The 21,876-nt window shown below is 42.2% G+C and overlaps 1 protein-coding gene across 2 annotated transcripts in view; it reads left to right on the top strand.

Moving 5' to 3' along the window:
* The window catches only part of cdh11 (cadherin 11, type 2, OB-cadherin (osteoblast)), a 140,480-nt gene extending 120,167 nt beyond the window's left edge, over positions 1 to 20,313 (top strand). For both annotated transcript variants that reach the window (XM_050071283.1, XM_050071285.1), the window contains exons 9-16: positions 4,407 to 4,520; positions 4,661 to 4,800; positions 6,879 to 7,015; positions 9,689 to 9,810; positions 10,797 to 10,914; positions 13,991 to 14,242; positions 16,546 to 16,697; positions 17,694 to 20,313. In XM_050071283.1, the coding sequence (XP_049927240.1) occupies positions 4,407 to 4,520; positions 4,661 to 4,800; positions 6,879 to 7,015; positions 9,689 to 9,810; positions 10,797 to 10,914; positions 13,991 to 14,242; positions 16,546 to 16,697; positions 17,694 to 18,056 (1,398 nt within the window). In that variant the 3' untranslated portion in view covers positions 18,057 to 20,313. The remainder of the gene's footprint in view (positions 1 to 4,406; positions 4,521 to 4,660; positions 4,801 to 6,878; positions 7,016 to 9,688; positions 9,811 to 10,796; positions 10,915 to 13,990; positions 14,243 to 16,545; positions 16,698 to 17,693) is intronic.
* The last annotated feature ends 1,563 nt before the right edge of the window (positions 20,314 to 21,876 follow it).

Genomic DNA, 21,876 nt, shown 5'->3' with positions numbered 1-21,876 from the left:
CAGAGGAGGAGAAACTTTCCACCATAAGGCTCCGAGATAACATTATCTTCTCTCTTCCGCTTAGAGGTAGCGAATTCACAGCTCACGGCAAATTAATATGACACAGTCTCTGGCTTTTATTCAATATCTAGCGTCGGCAAAAAAATGCTGTTGGACATCCTAATCCATCGTTAGCGCTGTTAGCTCGTTTACTATATTATGCGAATGCTTAGCCACAACAACTAGTCTAACTACGATTACTCAGCCAACTATCCAGTGCTCGTCCCTTTAATACTCAGTTTTAAAGGCAGCCTGGTCACTTATATATTTAACATGAAATAACGTAATGGTTCTGTGTGTGTGTGTGTGTGTGTGTGTGTGTGTGTAATCCCACTGACTGACGGCAGGAGCTATCGCACAACAATCCCTCTACACAGATCCCCGTGTCTCATGGAATAATAGCTTAATAGCCTGATGCCGATTTGAACTGTGTGTGTGTGTGTGTGTGTGTTTATTATGTCGTGATGCCTCTCGGGGGAAATCAACACCTTTCGCCCCCTGAAGGCAGTGTCACACAAAAATTAAAGGCCAAACACAGCACATAAACACATACAACAACACACACAGAGTCACACCTAAACACACTTTCAAATCAGCGTTGGGAGTAGCCTTCACTAATCTCTATTCTCTCACTCTCCTCACAAACACACACACACACACACACACACACACACACACACACACACGGGGATGAGCTTTAATCAGCTATTCTCTTTCAACTGTGTCCTGACGAAAGCAGTCCGCAGAATATTAAGGAGCTGAGTGTGTGTGTGTGTGTGTGCGTGTGTGTGTGTGTGTGTGTGTGTGTGTGCTAGAGACAGCGAGGGAGGGGGGAGGTATTATTGTGAATATTATTATCTCACACTGATTACACAAAGAGGGAGAGAATGAAGAGAGAGCGACTCTGTAGACTGAGAGATGGAGAGAGAGGGCAGAGGAGACGGAGGGAGCGTGACGAAAAAAAGGGAAACTGAAAGAACTGGGTCACATCTATCCTACTAGCATTGTACCTGTCATCAACACGTTAAACAGCGACACCACAGAGTCAGATGCCACTGCGACTGAATGAGCGCAGAACAATCCATTGAGAGGAAACGTCCCTACAGCATTGAGTCATTTGGCAGCTGCATTACATGAAAACAGCTCTGAATCTGATCACATTAAAGAGCCTCTGCATGCTGTTCTCAGAGGTGTTACCTGCAGATGATGAGGACTGGCCACCATGTTTGATCCCCGACAACAGAAGGGAAACAGTATAATAATATGATTCAGTGGGTCAATAAAAAGCAGGGTTTCAATATAACGTAAAAAGATGAGACATTCTTTAATGTGAAATCTCATCCATCAGCAGCTTCCACCCATAATACTCAGTGTCCTGGTGACTATCCTAACTCCTGGTAAACCTTGTGTGTTGAAGTCATAAATCTATCGCAGCTTCACTCTGCTTTTACAACACTTCACACAGGGCTTAAGAGCCCGCTCTCCTCTCACTGGGATTTCATTAAGTGATGGTAGCCAGGAGATGAAAAGATCAAGCGTGCTCCTGGGAATCTGCCAGTTCAGCTATACTGGCTGGAAAAATAGTGGTGGGGTAAAGTGGTTATTATCTGGGTTCCTAATACAGCAATGATACCCAAAAGAGTGTTTTTTTAACGGTGATTACGGCTTTGACGGAGCTACGGATGAGCGCATGGTCCCAGCCAAGTGCTGTTGGCAACGCACAAGTCCTCATAATCATGGCAGAGAGCATCCCTATGGTATTATGGCTTTTATACAATGACTGCCAACACATTTGTTGACTTAAAGGTTTTCCTTGCTGCACTCAGCACAGAAGAATAGAAGCGAGGAGAAAAAGGAAGAGTCATTAGACGCACGACTATCTGGCTGAAGGTCATTGCTTTGTAATTGCTGCGACACTTTCTTATGGCTGAATGAGAGTGTGTGATGTCTGAGTGTTGAGCGGCACACCTCAAAGCACACACACTCAAGTCAATTCAATATCAAGGCCATTAAAGTCAATGGGTTTCCACCAATATAGAGTAAGTGAATTGAATCTGAGTTCAATATGAGTGAATTGAATCTCAGGGTTACTATGTTGGCCGAGCAAACTGTGATATCAAAAAAAGCAATGCCAGAGAATTTGAATAATAATTAAGTCTTAACTCAGGTGTCTCGACAGCCACTTTGTTGATGATGTCGGCATCAGACATTCGACACACAAAGGCACCCTTCTCAGCGATATGATACTGACCAGGCAGTGGCAGTTTGTAACACCGTTAGCAGCTACCTTGATATAAAGAGAGAGAAAATAGGGTCAAGGCAAGGGTTAGGGTTAGGGTTAGGGTTAGGGTTAGGGTTAGGGTTAGGGTTAGGGTGGTGGCTGGGTCAAACAAATCCAAGACTTTCATCCAGGAGCCCGCTGTTCATTTCACGTGTGAATTTTAAGCCAAACTATTTTGTTTTTTTCTGACCACATGCTTTTGTTGCTTAAACCTTAGTAAATAAACCTTAAAATTAGTTGTAGTTCATTTTGAAAAAGACTGTATGCATTTAACCCTTTAAAAACACACCTCTGACTGACAGCCGTGGGAGATCGTTGTTTGAAAGAACTCGTTGAAACAGATCTAAACTAAGAATCATAATATCAAGAGCATTCATTCTCTTTGCAGCAGAAAGCGTAGACTTCTGTCCTCCCTGTCATCATGTCATGACCTTACGTTGCCTTACCAAACATGCCGTGCAAACATGGTATTTTGCCGCATTTCTTTCCCAGTAATGGCTGCGAGTAGCGATGCAACGGTATGAGACTTTCAGGGTACAATAACCATCTCAGAAAATACTGCGGTTTCTTGGCATCACGTTTTATAATTATAACTGAAGCTTGAAACCATTTTGTGAATTGAAGTTTGTGTCAAAAGTCTCACCTTCGTAAATGACTAAAATAAAGGGGAGATTCAATGTCCAGTTGAATTTTGTAGATAGGCGTATGTAGCCTACACGGCATGATGACCATCAATTCATATATCACCATATACCTTGATACCTTGAAACTAATATATTGCTGCAACCCTTGCTGCGAGAAATCTCTTCCATAATACTGTAAAAATGTCAATTTAAAGCTAGGGCATTCATTGTTTTTGCAGCAGAGAGCTAAGGCTTCTATTTCCCCCGCTGTCATGTCAAAACCTTATGTTACCCTACCTTACATGTAATGCACACACAGTATTTTGCCAAAATTTTTCCAGAATGGTTGCAGGAGTTGTTGTTTGCATAATCATAATCCTGCATGTATATATATATATATATATATATATACAAATTTAAAATAAAAACCATACTAGCTAGAGCATTCATCCTTTGTGCAGCAGAAAGCTAAGGTTTCTTTCTTCCGTGTCATCACATTGTACGCTCATACTGATGTCATTGTGCTGTTTTACATGTGGTGCAAAAACGCGTGGTGGCACCAGAGGAATGAAGGATGAATCTACCACAACGCCTTCACACTCTGCCTATAAAAATGAGCAAAAATACCAGTGTAGGCACTGGCAGACCATTTGTATTGCTGAGTCCATAGGGTTAACAAACAGAAACAGTACATTTTCTATGGAAACGCAAGTCTATTTTGAAAAGACACACTGCATGTAACAAACGTAAATTGACAAACCATCCTTCAACGTCCAGAACAGTCGAGGAGGTTACCAAGTGTGTCATATTGTGTGGTATTTGAGAAGCTGGGATGGGAACATGTTGGTCTCCATTAAAAAGGCAGAATAAAAGGAAAACTATACAGTGTCACTGTAGTTCTTGTGGCCTGGGACTTCTATCTCATCCCCACCTGGTCAACTAAAACACTTCTGACTCTCTTTTTATCACACAGCGTCCCAAACTCCCAAACCTAATCCTGCCTCATTAAAACCACACTTGCATTGTTTTCATCCAATGATAAAAAACAAACAGAAACAACCAACTGGTTCATTTTGGTCCCAAAATACTCCCTTCATATCATAATACATCAAACTAACTGACGTGAGAGTCAGCATTAGGGTTTCTCCTGGTTTTGATGGTGTGTAACAGCAGTGATAACAGTTGGACTGCTGCTGTCATTTCAAGTGATAATGTCCCTGTTGTCATTCGTGCAGCAACAGCTCCCCCTAGCAGAGGACCAGGACACAGCACTGGTCACTCACTGCATTTCACAAAGTCTGCAGTGGATTGCAGAGCATTTTATTCACATTTCAGATGTCATTACACCACAGAAAGATGACACATCATTTAAATGTGTGTTTGAAGTTGTTATTTGATGAAGTGGGTGAATTTTGATGAGAGATGAATTCATCTAAGTGACCTGTCTGCTCTTCCTCTCGCAGCCGGTGGACTTTGAGACTAAAAGGTCATACACTTTGAAGGTGGAGGGATCCAACCCTCATGTCGACCCTCAGTACCTCGCTTGGGGGCCTTATAAGGACGAAGCCACAATAAAGGTATGCATGTATAAAAATAAGTTTGTCTGTTTGAAGGAGGGTGTGAGTGCATGCGTTTGATTGTGTGCAGGAGTGCACTGATGTGTGTGACTAGATAAATATCACAGGAGCCTTTTAACTGTGTGTTTGTGTGTCTGCAGATATCAGTGGAGGATGCAGATGAGCCGCCAGTGTTTGTAGCTCCCAGTTACACTTTTGAGGTGGAAGAGAACGCGCCTGAAGGCACCCTGGTGGGACGAGTCCACGCCAAGGACACTGATGTTGCCAACAATCCCGTCAGGTAACACAGAAACACTCGCTGTATACACACACAAACACATCCACAGAGTCTGGCGTGTAGCTGTGGGAGAATTTCAATTTTTCACACCAGTGTAAATTGGAACGTCGCCAGAAAAAAAAATCCCTTTTAAACAGTGTTCCTTCAGCTACACTGAACAAACAATATGACTCAGAGAAACTCGGCTTTACACTCATATTGTTATGCAGAAACACAGATTACATGTAAAAAAGTTTTCAACAGAATAGGGAAGCAAAATAGGATTACAGAAGCATAACCAGACACATTTTATAAAAATCAAGTGAAAAACAATCACTGAATCCAGACTTAGAAGCTGTAAAACAATATACAAGCCTCACATTGTTTTAGTCTCTCTGTACAGTAATTATGCACAAACAGCTGTTTGCACAGTCGTTTCCTTTGGTAACCAAATGATCTCCGCAGTAATCTAACAGAAAGCTGAACACGTCCCTCTTTAAAGTTCCTCTCCAGGCATTCATTAAACTCTGAAAAACTCTCGTCTCAATTCTTGTCAGCCAAATACGGCATCCTACTGTCTCTTTAAGACCGAACCACAATTTTTATTTGCAATAACTTTCAGGTAGAAAACTCCCACGTCACGTACATAAAAGCAAACGCTGCCTCAGCTGCTTAATTTTTCGTCAACTAAAAAAGCCTTACAAAAATCTCAGTATCAGTATGTGTGCACTATATTTATAATATTTCCAGCACTCTACCTTGCTGTCCGACAGCCTTATCCGACAGGAAATCGAAGCCATCACTGAAAACAATTTGCTTTTGGCTGAGTGACTCGAATCCCACTCACTGGCTTCATTTATGAACAAACACAGGCAGAGTCCAACTTATCAAGTTGAGAATTGGTGTTGAATAATGAATACAGGCAGGGAGTTACAGCACAGGCAAATAAATTATGTCGTTGTCCACAGATCACAAGGACGTAACAGGTGAGGGTAATTGATGATTGATTTTTCTGATGGTTTCTGAAAGACGACAGAAAAATAAAAGGATGAAAGCAAAAGGCGTTCACCATAAATGTTGCCTTAATGGCACAAATGAATCACAATGACATTAAACAATGGTCATAACACAATATTTGAGGCAGGAAACGAGGAGCTAAAAAGGCATTAACCTGCAATAATTGCCACGATTAACATTTGTGAATATTAATTTACTGAACAAAGAAAAAAAAAAAGATCAATATGTAATTACTGCTAATGTTTCACGAAGCTTAGCAACACATCATGAGCGTCCTGCATCACAAACAAACGAAATTAATGAATGGTGACGTGGCATGCAAACCCGGTAGCGTGCCAGTACAACACATATCAGATAAATTAGATTCAATGGGCAATAATCAGCCTCCTTGTTCCCAAGGGCAAACAGAATGTTAACAGTGGACTTCCTTGGGCAAGACGTCATTGGGTCAGTCAATATGGTCAGAGGATTAGATCACATGGGATGACATGAATCGCGGCCCTCAGATGCATCCTCCTCATTCATGATTGTATTCAGTGCATCCTGTGCATCCAGGCACTCTATACTGAGTGCACAATGAATGGGAGCGCGCAGTGACACAGCGGGAAATCTTGAAATCAGACTCCATTGAGTAAAACTTGCAAAATATGATCTGTACCTCCACCTTGCTTCTCCTCATATCAACGAAGCATTATAGAAAACTCCATCCTGCAAGTTGATGGGATTGGCGACGTAACAAACCCTGGTGTCGGAATTTTGAGAGCTGCAGTTGTGAGGCAGAAATGCGCAGTCATGGCGTTGACTGCTTATGTTGCTCTTAATATGTCTTGTAGCATATAAAAGAAAACACCATATGGATATGTTAACAAGTTTGATTTTCACTGGAGAGGATCGTCAGACTGAGAGGATCACGCAGCTGCTGTTTGTTTTCCTGAATATCACTTCAGTGTTCACTCTGGACACTGAGTATCTAGGTCTGAAAATGGAAGTTAGAAATGCGATTTGATGCACATTAATGCATATTTTTTTCAAGAAATCTCTTAATCCTAACTTTCATTATGAATGTGTGTTCATGCTCCGTACAGGTACATGATCCCTCTGTACACAGACGTCGAGCAGTTCTTTAGCATAAACGCAGATGACGGCATGATCACCACGACAAGACCACTGGACAGAGAGACGCAGCCCTGGCATAATATATCAGTGTCAGCCACAGAGATAGGTTTGTATGCACAGACTAGACACATTTTAATAGAAGTGAGACTGAATCAGATATATGGTGACACGTGGGTCACGGAAATGTTGGCACTGTACATTTCTGCAAACCACAGACATGTTACATTTGCACATGCCACAGGTATCATATCAACGTTTCTAAAGTGACGTAGTACGTGAGCTTATCTGGAGGTGGAGGGGACAGTACATGTGTGACACCTTAGCGAGATGCCTGCCGAGCTGCTGACTAAAGTTCAAGACCAACAAACAATAAAAGTGGTCCTTTTTAGTGAGTCATTGCTGTGTTTCTGACAGTTTTTAAGGTACCAAACATGGGTGGTTTTTAAGGGGCCTGTCGCTGTTTTTCCACCGGGGATTGTACAACGAAAAGTAGTTGTTTTTCACTGAAACATCACTGCATTTCCGGTGCAGATTGTGCCTACAATACTGGGTATTTTAAGCTGAAACACAATCTCTTTGTAAGCATAACCAAGAGGTTTTTGTGCCTAAACCAAACTACATGTGAACTACAGTGTTGCCGAAACATAACGTTGAAATGTATCAGCAACATAATGACGTGCAAATGTAACATATGTAAAGTAACTTGTCTGTGGTTTGCAGAAACGTACGATGAGATTTTCTTTCCTGCAGACTGTGTTGTATATATGGGCTATAACCTTCCTTTCACAATCATGCTATGAGCTAACAAAGTTTTTAGACTGTGACTCATCACTGTTTTGTCTCCACACTCACACCTGTTGCATATGAATGTGAAGTGACACAATGGCAATGAGACTGTCAGTGTTACTTCACTGATATATTCAGCCATTTTAGGAGAACACTTAGCTGAAGAGCTACAGTCTGGCTGTATTTGAACTTGGCTGTTGAGCCATTTGTGCTACTGTAGTGCTAAAGTGTATACTCTGATATAGGATGGAGAGACAAAGTCAAAACTGAACTCACAGATGGAAAAATCCCAGACAGCCACCAGGCTGTACATTTGCTGGCATCCAGAGCCCAACCTGTCATTCTGTGGTGCTGGATACACTCCATGACATCTTATGTACAAAATTTAAGTGGATTCAAGCTGCTGCCTTTAATTTTTTTCCCCCTCTGGGTGGGACTAAAGTTAGAATATCTTGCTGTGAATGTCAGTGAAGAACTGCCTCAGTAAACTAATTATATATTCAGCTTCGGCCAGGAGGGATTGGCTTCATGCAGATACTTGGTGGTATTTTTTTTGCTGAGTGCAACCAGCTGTTAGCCCCGTTAGTGTGTCGAGGGCCAGTGCAGGGAACTGTTGCATTCGTGTGCACTTTGTCTGCATAGTTTCTTTTGTTGTTTTCATGTAACGTCTCAGAAATAGACACAAACACGGATCTGCTGTGTTTGGTTGGCTGTTGACAGAGTTATCTGAGATGTGGCCGACTATGATTTTCACTTTTGCCGACTGTTAGTTTTGTGAATTTGACACCCAAAAGACATGGTAATAAATGAAGCTCAAAAAATGAGATAAAATCTGAAGGAGCTGTTGATGCATCACTGAGATTTTAACTCAATTTAAAGTGTGTCTCAGTGAGTGAGTGAGGTGGTTACAGCACAGACGGTTGGTAGGAAGATGCTCAGTGACACAGATCTAAACCCTGATGCAGTTACAGAAGAGTGAAAAACTCAAGTTGAGGCACCACTGAAACTTTTAAGTATCCATCTCCACCACAAACGCTCCTGCTAACTGAGAGAGAGAGTGAGGGGCGGAGAAGAGGCGGATGATATTCGACCCACAGGCCCTCCGGAGCTTTCTCTCCCCGGCTTCGACCCCACAAACTCTCCAGCCAGCGAGCCATGGCGGCCCCACCCTGGTATTCTGTGGTTGGGGCTCAAACTACCAGAGCGCCGCGTGGTTTCCCTGTGGCGTGCAAGACGCCAGACGGCCAGATGGAAACGGGCTCACCGCCCACAAAACTAGGACCATTGCAGGCTACGCTAACCGCTAACAGGCCCTGGAAAGCTAAATAAATGCCTAGTAATGACAGGGTTGTGGAAAAATCATCCTGACTAGAATCACAAATATGCAGGGCAGTACAATGTAGAAATGGAGGGTTGTGTTTTTCTTTTTTAAAGATGAATGGATAAAAAAATACTCTGTTTTCGCTCAGTCTTTCTCAGTTAATATTCAGGAGTTCAGGTTTTCCGTATGTGTCTATTTTGGCTGTTCAGACATCATTCTGTCTGCATCACACTTTTTAAAAAAAATCATTTTATCTTCAGCAGGCATAACTTGACATTAGTCACTTTAGCACATCAAAATAGTTTTGGTAAAAAAGAGTGTGGGAGCAGGCGAAGGCAGTGGCACACTGTCTGACGGGATATTTTGATGTCTCACAAACTCGTCTGTAATTTTTGCAAATCAAAAATAAATAGCTGGCTGAGTGGCTGACTGACTGACAGGCAATCTTGCAGGAAAACATTCAGAGTTAGCTTTGTGTTCAGCCAATGCCAAACATGGATTTCAACACAAATGCGCAAGCAATCTCTCACACACACACACACACACACACAAATTCAAGAACAAATGACAGTCTGTTTTAAATGACTTTGACACTGACTTGAGTTTTAACATGCAGCAGAATACTGATGATTTTGTCTCATGCTGTGTGTGTGTGTGTGTGTGTGTGTGCAGGAGGTCATCACCAAGACACCAAAGTGCGTGTGAACATTAAAGTTAAAGACGTGAATGACAACGCCCCGGAGTTTGCCACCAACAACGAAGTCCTCATGTGTGAAACTGTCGTGCTGGGGAAGGTACGTCTGTGTGTGTGTGTGTGTGTGTGTGTGTAAGCAAAAAGCAATGGACTTTTATTTCCTTTGAATTTTAGACTACATGGTATATTATTTTAAATATCAGCCTCTACCAAACACTTCAGTCACTTATAACTATAAAAAGTAAAGAAAAACATCTAAATTACAAACAATATGTTGTTATAATGCTCGTAATATATCAGTATACCTACATATATCAATATGTTACTATGGCATTAGTAGTATTACCAGTACTTGTATCATTTCCACGTATTTATTATAGATTTTTATCATTACAGTACTTAAATAACACCTCAGAAATTGTGACAACTCAAGCTGATATTTTTTTCCATCAAATATATAATGGAATAACATTAACTATATGGTGTTAACAACAGTGAATATTCTTGATCCTTAGTAGACTTTTATCTTTTTTTCTCTGTATTAAGTTATTCCCAAGGGCAAACAAAACATTAAATATTCCTACCTCTAAAAATCCCACCACATAGAGCCGTCATGTCTGGAGTGACTTTTTTATTACTGAAGCATCCTGCAGAGTTTGATGTCTGCAGACTGTACGATAGCACCTAATGAATCACAGGCCACAGCGTATGATGTGATAGTTTCCCATACTGAGTGAGCAAGGATGCTGCACAGGTTATTACTTCTCCAACTGTAAAGCTCAACATAGAGGGGCACATTAATTAATAAGCTCAAGTTTTGTGGGCGCTATGTACTGCAGTGTTTGCTGTCTGCTAGGTTGCTCACCTGGCATCTGTAACTCCGTCTCTCCATGCTTCGTTCTTCTTTACACAATCATAGCATCCCTAAACGATAGATAAAAATGATAGAAAGAGCTCGATCTGGTTGAATTAAGTTTGACAAATATTTCATTATGATAAACAAAAGAAGTTTAGCCACAAACAGTACTTTACATTAATGTGTTTCTTTCTGATTTCTGTTTCAATGTGTGTGTGTTCGTGTGTTAGGTTATTGAAACCGTAAGCGCAGTGGACAAAGATGAGATGGCTCACAGACAACACTTCACCTTCAGCCTTGCTCCGGAGGTCACCCACAACCAAAACTTCTCCCTCAAAGACAACAGAGGTGGGTGACCTTTAAAATATCATTTTCTTTTTATTCCTTTTCTTCCTGTTTCCGGCTCTTTCTAGCAGCCGATCTAACTGTTACTTCATCTGCCGTCTCTTTCTCTCTCCCCCCTTCTCACTCAGATTAGATCAAAGCATAACCAGATGGAGGCTCACACTACCTTGTAGAAAGCAGCAGGTGCTCTGAATCTCTCTCGCACACACGCGAATGCACACATGTTGTGCGGGCTGTATTAATTGCAGTGGGGTCTCCGTCCGTCTGTACATATATCTTAGGGGGCCAACTGATTGAATTAAGTTTTGTGAGTGCTGCGAGGCAGACTGAAAGGAAGAAAATGAGACACTGAGAGCCCGAGACACAGAGAGAGAGGTGAGCGCAGAAGAATATAGATAGAAAGTGGAAGTGTGGATTATGTTGATATGATGTAAAGAGGAGGAAAGGGAAGTGTATTGAGCATACAAAACCAAACTAAATCAGGGAGAGTATCTCTGCTACACCTCCAACACCACAGTAGACAGCCAGCCTTGGATCAGAGCCATTCTCAGCAGTATGTCGTGCGGCTCGCCTTAAACGTCTCGATAACGATGGTCGTTTTTTGAAAAACGATCTAATATTGTTTATTCAATATTTGTTATGAGTGGCCTTTAACGATCACCATTTCCCATAAGCCATAGATCTTGGCAGGCTAAACATCATGGCTCAACAGAAGAGGCTAGTCCATGAGTGTCTCGAGGGTTCTCAGCTCGTTCAGACGTGTCTGTAGTAACAGCAGCTCAGAGTGAGTTTGGACAGCAGAGATTACAAACTGATAAAATTACTTTGCACGAGGACTTTGGTTTTATGGATATGGATGAAACCAAGTTATGATGACACAAGTACCCACAGTGCCACACTCGATTTTTTTTAATTATTATTTATTATTTTCAAGCGAGCTGCAGCTTGTTCTGTGCTCTAAGTAAATGTCTGAAGTTACGATATCAAAGACTGATTTTGTTCTCTTTGGCAGCACCTTTGGCAATTTGTTGTAACTGCAGTTGTGTTTTTAGATCTAACTTTCCAGTGTCACCTTTCCCAGCAAAGCTAACAAAAGCTGGGAAAAAAAAACAGTACACTGCTTCACACACAGTTGAGTCTGTTGCGACAAATCCGTCTACCCTGTCTGGCAGACCAACCACCCCTGTGTGATGGTTAACGCGTCAGTAACTGTGCCGATTGTAATTTTTCCCAGGAATGCTGCCACAGACCCCCAGTTCATATGACTGCAAATGCAGGGGCTTTGTATGAGTCGGCCACAGGCTCAGTCACCAAATGTTTAAAGGAAAATGTTCAGGATTACCTCTTAAAGGCATAGTGCACCCAAAAATGAAAATTCAGCCATTATCTACTCACCCATATGCCGAGGGAGGCTCAGGTGAAGTTTTAGAGTCCTCACATCACTTACGGAGATCCGAGGGGGAAGTGGGTAGCAACACAACTCCACCTAATGGAGGCTGACAGCGCCTCAGATTAAAACATCCAAGAACACAGAATTGAATCCACGAAGTATCTCCATACTGCTCGTCCGTAGTGATCCAAGTGTCCTGAAGCCCCGACATAAAAAGTTGTTCAAATGACGTTTTTCCAAACAGCTTTTTATGTCGGGGCTTCAGGACACTTGGATCACTACGGACGAGCAGTATGGAGATATTTTGTGGTTTCAATTATGTGTTTTTGGACGTTTGAATCTGGGGCGCCGTCAGCCTCCATTAGGTGGAGTTGTGTTGCTACCTCCTCTCCCCTTGGATCTCCGCAAGTGATGTGAGGACTCTAAAACTTCACCTGAGCCTCCCTTGGCATATGGGTGAGTAGATAATGGCTGAAGTTTCATTTTTGGGTGAAAACTAATATTAATATGTAATATTCATTCATTGTGCAAAATAAGAAAAAGCATGTTGACCGATTCTGATAGTTCATTTAAAGCCAATATCAGCCATTATGATCATGTTTCCCTGTTTACTTCCTTTTGTGCTTTATTATCCTCTTTTGCTTGTGCAATCACTATGGCCAAAAAATAAAAAATAAAAAGGAAAACTGAAAAACAGACAGAAAACTAAAAGTAAAATCAGCTGTTTTGGGCCCAGGTGTATGTGTGTGTAGATGTGGTGCATCCATCCTACAGTGACTCACAGCTGCATTAAGAAGAGTGAGAAATCCAGTAGAATCAGCAGAAACACAAGTCTGACTCAGAGGATGGAGACTGTGGGTACAAGCCTCCAACTGGTCGCCTGTTTTACACAGAACTTTCCTCCCCCTTTGCTATCTCCTGACATTATTTTGCAAGGGCACCTTGGCTGCATCCTGGTCTTAGCCCCGGCCAAGATGATTGTAATTGGTGTAATACAAATAACCCTTTTCTCCTTTAGTGCAGGAATTATGTTGGGTTTAGCCAGACCTGTTTGCAGCACTGGCAGAGCACTGAAATGAAGTGTTGTGACAGGTCTGGTTATTTACAAGACTACAGAAACAACAGAAATCTTTTGGTTAGTAGAAAGCAAGATTTTAATAAATGAGGAGCAGAACAGAAAGGTGCTGCAACAAAAGAAAGAGGGGATAACAATGATTCGAATAAACAAGGGTTAAACTTGAGTTAATTTAAGGTTGGTGCAAAAGGTTAAGAAACAAATGCAGTCAGCAGAGATCCTCACAACTATTGTAAGTTCCTGCAAAGTTTGTCCAAGAGTAACTCTGTGTACATTTCATATGATTTGCTTTTCATACAGCAATTTTAAACTACTTTCCTTCCATTGCTCCGAGTGTCGTGCTCAGTGCAGCACAGTAGTTTCAGTAGGTTTCACTTATATTGTTCCGTAATGTATTTTTAATGTGAATGTAAGAGATCGTTTGCTCAATGATGAAGCTTCTGAAATGCCCCCAAAGAACCTCATCTCTTCCATAGTCGGGAGGGGAAGAGATGATGTGATGAAGTCAGAGCTATAATAAAAGTCTGTGTGCGGACTTTAGTATTCAAAGTGAGCAGTATGCACTTACTGTCTTTTATACTAACTTACCAACATCCTTCTCTCTCTGTCCACAGACAGCACAGCCAGTATCTATGTGCTCCGTAAAGGATTCAGCCGGGTGACCCAGGACGTTTTCTACCTTCCCATTGAGATAAACGACAACGGCTTCCCCGCCATGAGCAGCACCAACACCCTGACCATCAGAGTGTGTTCCTGTGACAGCAGAGACACCATCCTGTCCTGTAACGTGGAGCCCTACGTCCTACCTGCTGGTCTCAGCACCGGGGCGCTGATAGCTATACTGGCCTGTATTGTCATTCTGCTGGGTAAGGAGCTGAAAACTGAAATTAGAGATGTGTCAGGTTGGGAATGCTATAAAGCTGGTGGTTCAATTAAAATTCAAAGAGGTCCGGTTACTAAACTTTCCTCCCGGGAAAGGTCCGAACCTCATAATGTCTGAACTGCATCCAATAGCTTTTGTCTATCAAATAAAATCAACACCGCACATTTCCTTATCATTTCAACAATATTTATTTTCAATTTTCAAAGTACTATACTACAACTATACCCTAAATGAAATCAGTCCTATAGCTAGCACAATGAACTTGAGGCCCACATTGCAAGTGAAAGAAAATAGAGCCACATTTCTTCTCAATACAATAAATAAAAAGTGCCTCTTTCAGGAAAAGTGCAAAAGAGCTTTAAGCAGTCCCTTTTCTCTTCACATATTTTCTACCTCCCTTCCTTCCTTTCCTTACGCAGTGAGCACAAAAAAGGCAAACATTTCAAGCAAAATAAAACAGGACTCAATCTTCTCAATAAAGTAAATTAAAAAGAAAGTTCGTCTTTACGAAAAAAAGGGCAAACAGAGCTTTGGGCAGTGCCCTTTCCCTTTTCTTTAAATTCTTTTGTACTTCCTTACCAAGTGAGAAAGTTGCAGCAGTGTTTTAGAGTGTTGCAGAACGGAGCATTGCAAGTAGCTGCCCGTTTCAACCCATCTCATCTTTGGTCTGAACTGGGCTTTAGCATGAATGGAGTCAGTGCCGTTCTCACCTAAAGGAAGTAGGTACTCATTTGAGTGAGGCTATGATCAAGGTAAACGATTGCCGTATTGCCTGGATTAGCTGCGCCTGCAGTCAGTAGCTGTGACCGTCAGGAGGAAACAACAACGCTCTGTGAAGATTATTACATTTCCTCAGTCTTAAGGTTCATTCTCACTGCGGCGAAATGTGGGATGGAATTGCGGAATATTTACGCAGCGCCTTTCCGCGCTCAAACCATACACACAGGTGCGGTACGGACGCGGTGAGGAATTTCGCGTTGTTGTGTTACAAGTTCGTGCTGCATGAACGGGTGTGGATGAACATGGACGAGAGTGGCAGCAGCAGCGAGCTAGCAAGCTAACGTTTAACAAGCGTCAACATCAACTTTCTTTAGCACCAGACGTTGTCCTTTAATTCACTGTTCATAAAATCACCTCGTCTTTTATCAAAAAGGACGGGGTGCTGTGAAATTATCAACCTTTCTCCCATACTGTCCTGCCTGACTGGATTTCGGACTCTCCCGGTCTGCGCGCCTATAAACAAACAATTTCATTGGCCCAGCTGTGTAGTTCCGCCGGTGAATTCCGCGGGGGTCAAAGTCTGGGCGGAAATTTTTTTCACCACACAAAAGTTCTGCTCCGGTGTGCAAACATCCTTAAGAACCCATCAAATCAACTTTTATATTTTTCCACGAGAATAATCCGCGCGGATATTCGCCCTCAGTGAGAATGGACTTTTATATCAGAAATTGGCCACAGGTCCAGAGAGAACTATCACTTGATCCAGGCTCAGACCTCGGTCCACCACCTGGTGATGCTGGCAATAGAGGATTAACATAAGATATCACCAGAGAGGATCTGGCAGTGTCTTTTTATAGTCTTTTAACCGAGTTGGAGAACTGAGTCAAGCTGTCCACCTCTGTTCGTTGCCCTGCATTGTTTGAGCTGCTGTTAAGGTCCTGAAGTCACTTGTGTATCAGTGGCTACAGCAGCACTTCTCCCCATCTTTGCATAATCACTTAGAGTGGGCACATTGTTCTCAGAGTGACAATCTGTTTTTGTTATTCTGTGAAAAATGTGTTCACAATGTGTTTACAAAAACAACAAATTTCAAAAGTCTTCCACTGTGTCGCCAGATTTAGTTTTCGTCCTCAGCCCACTGCAGGTAACCCACACTGCAGCTGTTATCTGTCTTCCTTCCCCCCCCCCNGATTTAGTTTTCGTCCTCAGCCCACTGCAGGTAACCCACACTGCAGCTGTTATCTGTCTTCGTAATGTACTTGCACATTGTATCCTCACAGCTGGAGTTTACACTGCGTTCCACCAATACTACCACACAACTGAGAACCCTTTAGAAGTCTGACATGTTGATAACCACCTGCAATTAAAATGGCATGTGTGTGTATAGTATATCACAATACAGTAATGATATTAATTAAACTAACCAAGGTCTAATTACAGTATCTCCCACAGTGCACACTAATTATCAAATGCTCGCTTTTCTCTTTTTTCACAGGAGATCGTGAGGATTGTTATGTAATCATTAAATGCAGAACACTTTTTGAATTGTGCGTTTCTCTTTGGCAGCGATTGTGGTGTTGTTTGTTGCACTGAGGCGTCAGAAGAAGGAGCCGTTGATAGTGTTCGAGGAGGAGGACATCAGGGAGAATATTATCACTTACGACGACGAGGGAGGTGGTGAGGAGGACACGGAGGCTTTCGACATTGCAACACTGCAGGTATGAAGAAAATCATCCCAGTATATTTTATGTTTTGGTTGAGGAAGATAATAAGGACAGTACATGAAGTATTTCTATTTGTATGATTGATTTCAGGCCAGTCGTCTGAAGAAAATGTTGGCATTGTATATTTCTGCAAACAATCATCAAGTATCATATCAATGTTTCTAAAGTGACATAGTGTGAGAGCTGACCATGTCATCAGGAGGTTTAGGGGATTGTGGATAGTACAGCAGACCCAGACCCCAGTGTCACAGCCATCTGCAACAATAATTCTTTGCGCTGCTCAAATGTTAACCCAGCAGAGATAGACGCACCACCAGTGTCCAACACAGGACCACCAGCCTGCAGTTTCGGCTGGAGAACGCCCATTTCCATCAGATGCTCTGTCAGAATTTTCCTCACGTTCTATTTCCAAAAACAACACTCCACGAACTCCTCATGGAGCCCTCAAAAATTCCTCCACAGTAATAATAACTGAGACTTACACTCACCTGCCCGAATAAGCAAACCACAAACTGATGCGCCGCAGATGAACACCGCCGTTACAATAACACCCTTACCAGCCGGAGTTCAAACAGCCCATACACAGCCCAAACATGACCGTAGCCCCGTCCCACTGACTGCCTAACCAAAAGCTTCCTAAGCTACCCCCTAGTCTTCAGGAGTTACCTGTGGTGGGTAGTGGAGGGATCATGCCACCAAAACCGGGTATTTCAAGCCAAAGCATGATCTTTTTCCAACCTTAACCAAGTGGGTTTTGTGGCTAAAGCTAACCTCATGTAAACCACTGCGTTGCTGAAATGTAAAGTTTCAACATATCCTGGTGTAAATGTAACACATCTGTGTTTTTTAGAAACATACAATAACATTTACTCTGGCGACTGGATTGTGATATTTTACTTTGCTGTATCTCATTTGTCAGCTGTTTCTCTGCAGCTTTTGAAAGTCTCTCTCCAACTTCTATTAACTGGTGCTCTCTTCCTATTTGTTCAGAACCCAGACGGTGCCAACGGTTTCCTGCCAAGAAAGGACATGAAACCGGAGCTTCAGTATCCCATCAGGCCCGGCGGCCGTCCTGCAGCCAACAGCGTCGACGTTGATGACTTCATCAAGACTCGAATTGCAGAGGCTGACAGCGACCCGACCGCACCGCCCTACGACTCCATTCAGATCTACGGATACGAGGGCAGAGGATCATTGGCTGGGTCATTGAGTTCCCTCGAGTCTGTCACAACAGAGTCTGACTTGGATTATGACTATCTGCAGAGTTGGGGGCCGAGGTTTAAGAAGCTGGCAGATTTGTACGGGACCAAAGACTGCTTCCTTAACGATGGTGACGATGGTGAAGACTCTTAACAGCGGTCTTTTCTGAGTGGACGCCCCAGATTTCTGATTTATTGATTCCATGAGGATTTGTTAACTGAGGGTTAACACTCCCCAGTACCCAATTGTTACCACCTGATCAGTTCATGCCAATGTGTCAACGGACGTTAACAGCTCTCCCTTCCATGGCGCCTCCCTGGTCCTCCAAGATGATTTGTTAATGAACACATAATAAACGCTTGGACTCCGCTCCCCCAAATCTCTCCTTCCCCGCCTACAGTATGTCTCCTTCCCTCTCTCTTTCTACAGACTTGAGCATCGCAGGGCTGGGAGATTTGTTATGTCACCAGTTTGTCAGTTTGAAAGTAAATTGTTGGGAAAAAAATGTTGCTGTGTGATCAAAATGACTTGCTTATAGCTAACTGTTTAGTTTCTTAGAGGTTCTATATACTTTCTGTGGACTGGATTCACGTACATCCTCAATGGTTCCTGAGAGAGATTTTATTCCCCTAACAACAGGTTCCTAAGCGGGTGTGCTTCACTTAGTTGCTCTCTTTGTGGTGTACGTAAAATACACACGGAAAGAGAGGACGAGAGATACAAGCTGATGAAAAGAAAAAGTTAGAACGGGATCCAGCAACTACCTGAAGTTATGAAAGAGAAATAAAAGGTAATAATGATGCGTCGGTAAGGTGATACAACAAAATGCTTTTTTTCAAATTTGTTGTTGTGTGTGCAGAATTCAGCAGGTACTGTGGTTTAGACAGCATGACAGACTCTGGGTTGTTGATACTTTGAAGGCGCTCACAGCATCTTCACAGTATGGTGGCCTTATAATAAATAAACAACAACTCCAGGGGTAAACACAACAAGAGTAACGATAGAGACCGCTAGCTTCAGTAGCTACACACAGACAAAATGAACCCACGCGGACTGAGTATCTGTGAAAACGCTACACGAATACCTTTTTTTCTACTCCCAAAAAGACTCAACTTGGACTCAATTTAAAAAGAAACAAACTGTGGATGATTCTTTGTTTTCATTCTTCACTGCAGAGAAGACGTGAAAAGAAAAGCTGCCCTTCTCCACGCCCCCCTGTGTCCCCATTCCTCCCATCAACAATCACTTCCCATACCGAGTCCACCAATGAATGATCACTTCCTCATTCAGAGTCCACCAATGATGATCAATCACAATGAGTAAAAACCTGTGAGCTCTAAAAATCGCCTTAAACTTAATGGACACTCTTGCAAACGCAGTGCATTCTCTTTTTTTCTCCTTTTTGGTTCTTTTTGTAACTTGAGAAGTATATTCAGAAAGCAAAACTATTCTCCATGTTAGGTATGTACAGAGCAATGTGCAGACATGTGATATATCACTCTGAGGATCCAACTTGCGCCTCGTGCACTCTTAAAATAGGATGCGCAGTTTCTGCCAGCACGGTAAATGTAGACCGGGAAAATGCGCATTGTGTTTTTTCCCCAAACACCAGCTATGTTGGCAGCAACACATGTTGTATCAACACGTGTTGCTATTGAAACATATAATGTGCACACTGGAAAATAACACAAGGTGTGTTTTCTGAGCCGCATATACAGAGAGGCTGAAACCAGAACATCCTTTTTAAGCGTGCAGGTTCTCGTTCAATCTCTTTTTTAATGTTATTATTATATTATTATGATGATTATTATTGTTGTTTTTTATTATTATTATTATTATTATTATTATTATCATCATTATTATGACAATAATTGTTCTTTCTTTGGCTGCAGCTACACGGGAACAAATTCATGTTTAACTCTTTGCAGATTCGATGCTCTTACGATTGTCTAAAGATGCTGAGACTACATAGTTTGACGGCTCTAAGACATGTACTGCCAAAAGTTAAACATCAGCTTTGGTTTATGCCTGTGTGAATACAACCTCTCTCATTTCTTTTGTTTTATATTTCTTTTATTTTTTTCATTATTTGGCGTTTCTTCGTTCTTTCTCCCTGTTCAAGAGGAAAACTAGCAATCTGTGTTTGTTGCAGTGAGAGAACGCCTCGTTTTTATTCTCTGTCAAGTTTTATGGTACCGATTTGTACAATTTTAAAAGTTCTTATTTTAGTATACATGCAGAATATTCCAGTATTACAACAAAAAACATGTTAAGAAGATAAGATTAAAAAAATGTTACAGCATCACACTTATATTTTCTGAACATTGTAATGTTGCTTTACTATGTGCTTCAATCTCCGAAGCGAAAAAAAAGAACAAAAAACTTTGAAATAAATGCTCTTTTTATAAAATGATACAGAACTGTGTGTGAGAGTAAACTTTGTGTTAGATTTAAGGTACTTCACTGCTTATATTTATACTGAAAGGATACCCATTAGCTGATGCAGTGGCAGTCAGGTCCTGCGTGACAACATAAAGGGAGGGTGATTTTCTGCAGTGTCTGCCAGGGGTAACCTAACTTGTCTGACAAGTCAGTGAGGTTAGGTGGTAGGTATACACTAACTTCACATTTCAATTTTCAATTTCCTGTTATGACAACACTGTAGTTAATGTATGGTTAGGTTTAGGCACAAAAACTACTTAGTTGGGGTCAGGAAAACATGTTGTGGCTTAAAATACCCAGCTTGGTCGGTACAGACGCAGCCAGAAATGACCCAAACTCTTGTTAAAGAATACTTGCTTTTGTTGGTCTCAAACAGTTGTCTGCTGCCTGGTGGCCGTCTTACCCAGCAAACTGGTATCACTCCGAAGTCATCAAATACTGGGGTTTGGGCAGTGACATCCGCCGTTGGACACTGACAAAGAAACCCATCCTTTCACATCCTTTCGCCAGATGCCGTTATTGTTGGTGCCCAGCAGTGTCAGGGGGAAACACAGCCAGAGAAGAACCTAAGTTAAGGGGGCGAAAGTGTAAGTAGGGCAGGTGGAAGGGCTGATGGATGGGTCCAACAACCACTGACTGTCACCCAGGAGGCCTGTGCTCACTTCTGGTATGACTGCAAACCCAAACCCTGTTCTTTTTTCCTAAACCCAACCACATGAATGCGCTGGTTCAACATAATCACGTGTGTTTGTTGTTGAAGGAAAAAATCCTCAATTTGCTGTTGTACCGACGTAGTGCTTTTATTTTGAAAGAGATTGTATGCAAACTGCACATTTCCTGTGAAAACAGAAGTGTATTTTGAAAACAGACAATGCATGTAACAGGCTGAAGTTGACACGGCATCCCAGAACGTCAACAACCAGCACACTCAGGGTACCTTGGACGTCATATGTGGATGTGGAAAGTCCATGAGCAAACGTCGATATGTGACGAGGTCGGAGGGCACGTTGGCCTGATAGGCAGCCATTCAGCGTTTTTGTTTAACAGCGCCCTGCAGCATCAGGGAGAAACACGGCTGGACAGCAACGTAAGTCACCTGGGCAAGTTTAAAGTTGAGAGTAGGACGGGCTGGAGGGATGGTGGTTGGGTCCTCCTCCACTTAATGAGAAGCTCAGCTCATACACATGAAATCTGAACCTTGTCATAAATATGAGACGTACAAATATAACATATCCGTCGTTTGCAGAAACACACAATACCGACGTTTTATCCTGGCGACTGAGCTACTCTGAGCACCCACTGAGACTCTACAGCCATGACAGCAACTCTCATGTCAGCATGCTCACATTTGCCAATCAGCACTAAACACAGCGTGCAGGTGAGGCTGATGGGAACTAGTTTGATCTCAGTATCTGGTCATAAATCAGGATCTTTGGCCACATCGCAAACTTTGCATACAGAAAGGCACACACACACTTTATAGTTTTCAGCAGTGTAACAGAACCTTATTTTTGCCTGTGTTGGTGCAGGA

The sequence above is a fragment of the Epinephelus moara genome, chromosome 19, assembly GCF_006386435.1.
Source record: "Epinephelus moara isolate mb chromosome 19, YSFRI_EMoa_1.0, whole genome shotgun sequence".
NCBI classification, from domain to species: domain Eukaryota; kingdom Metazoa; phylum Chordata; class Actinopteri; order Perciformes; family Serranidae; genus Epinephelus; species Epinephelus moara.
This window is presented reverse-complemented; position numbering and strand designations above follow the sequence as displayed.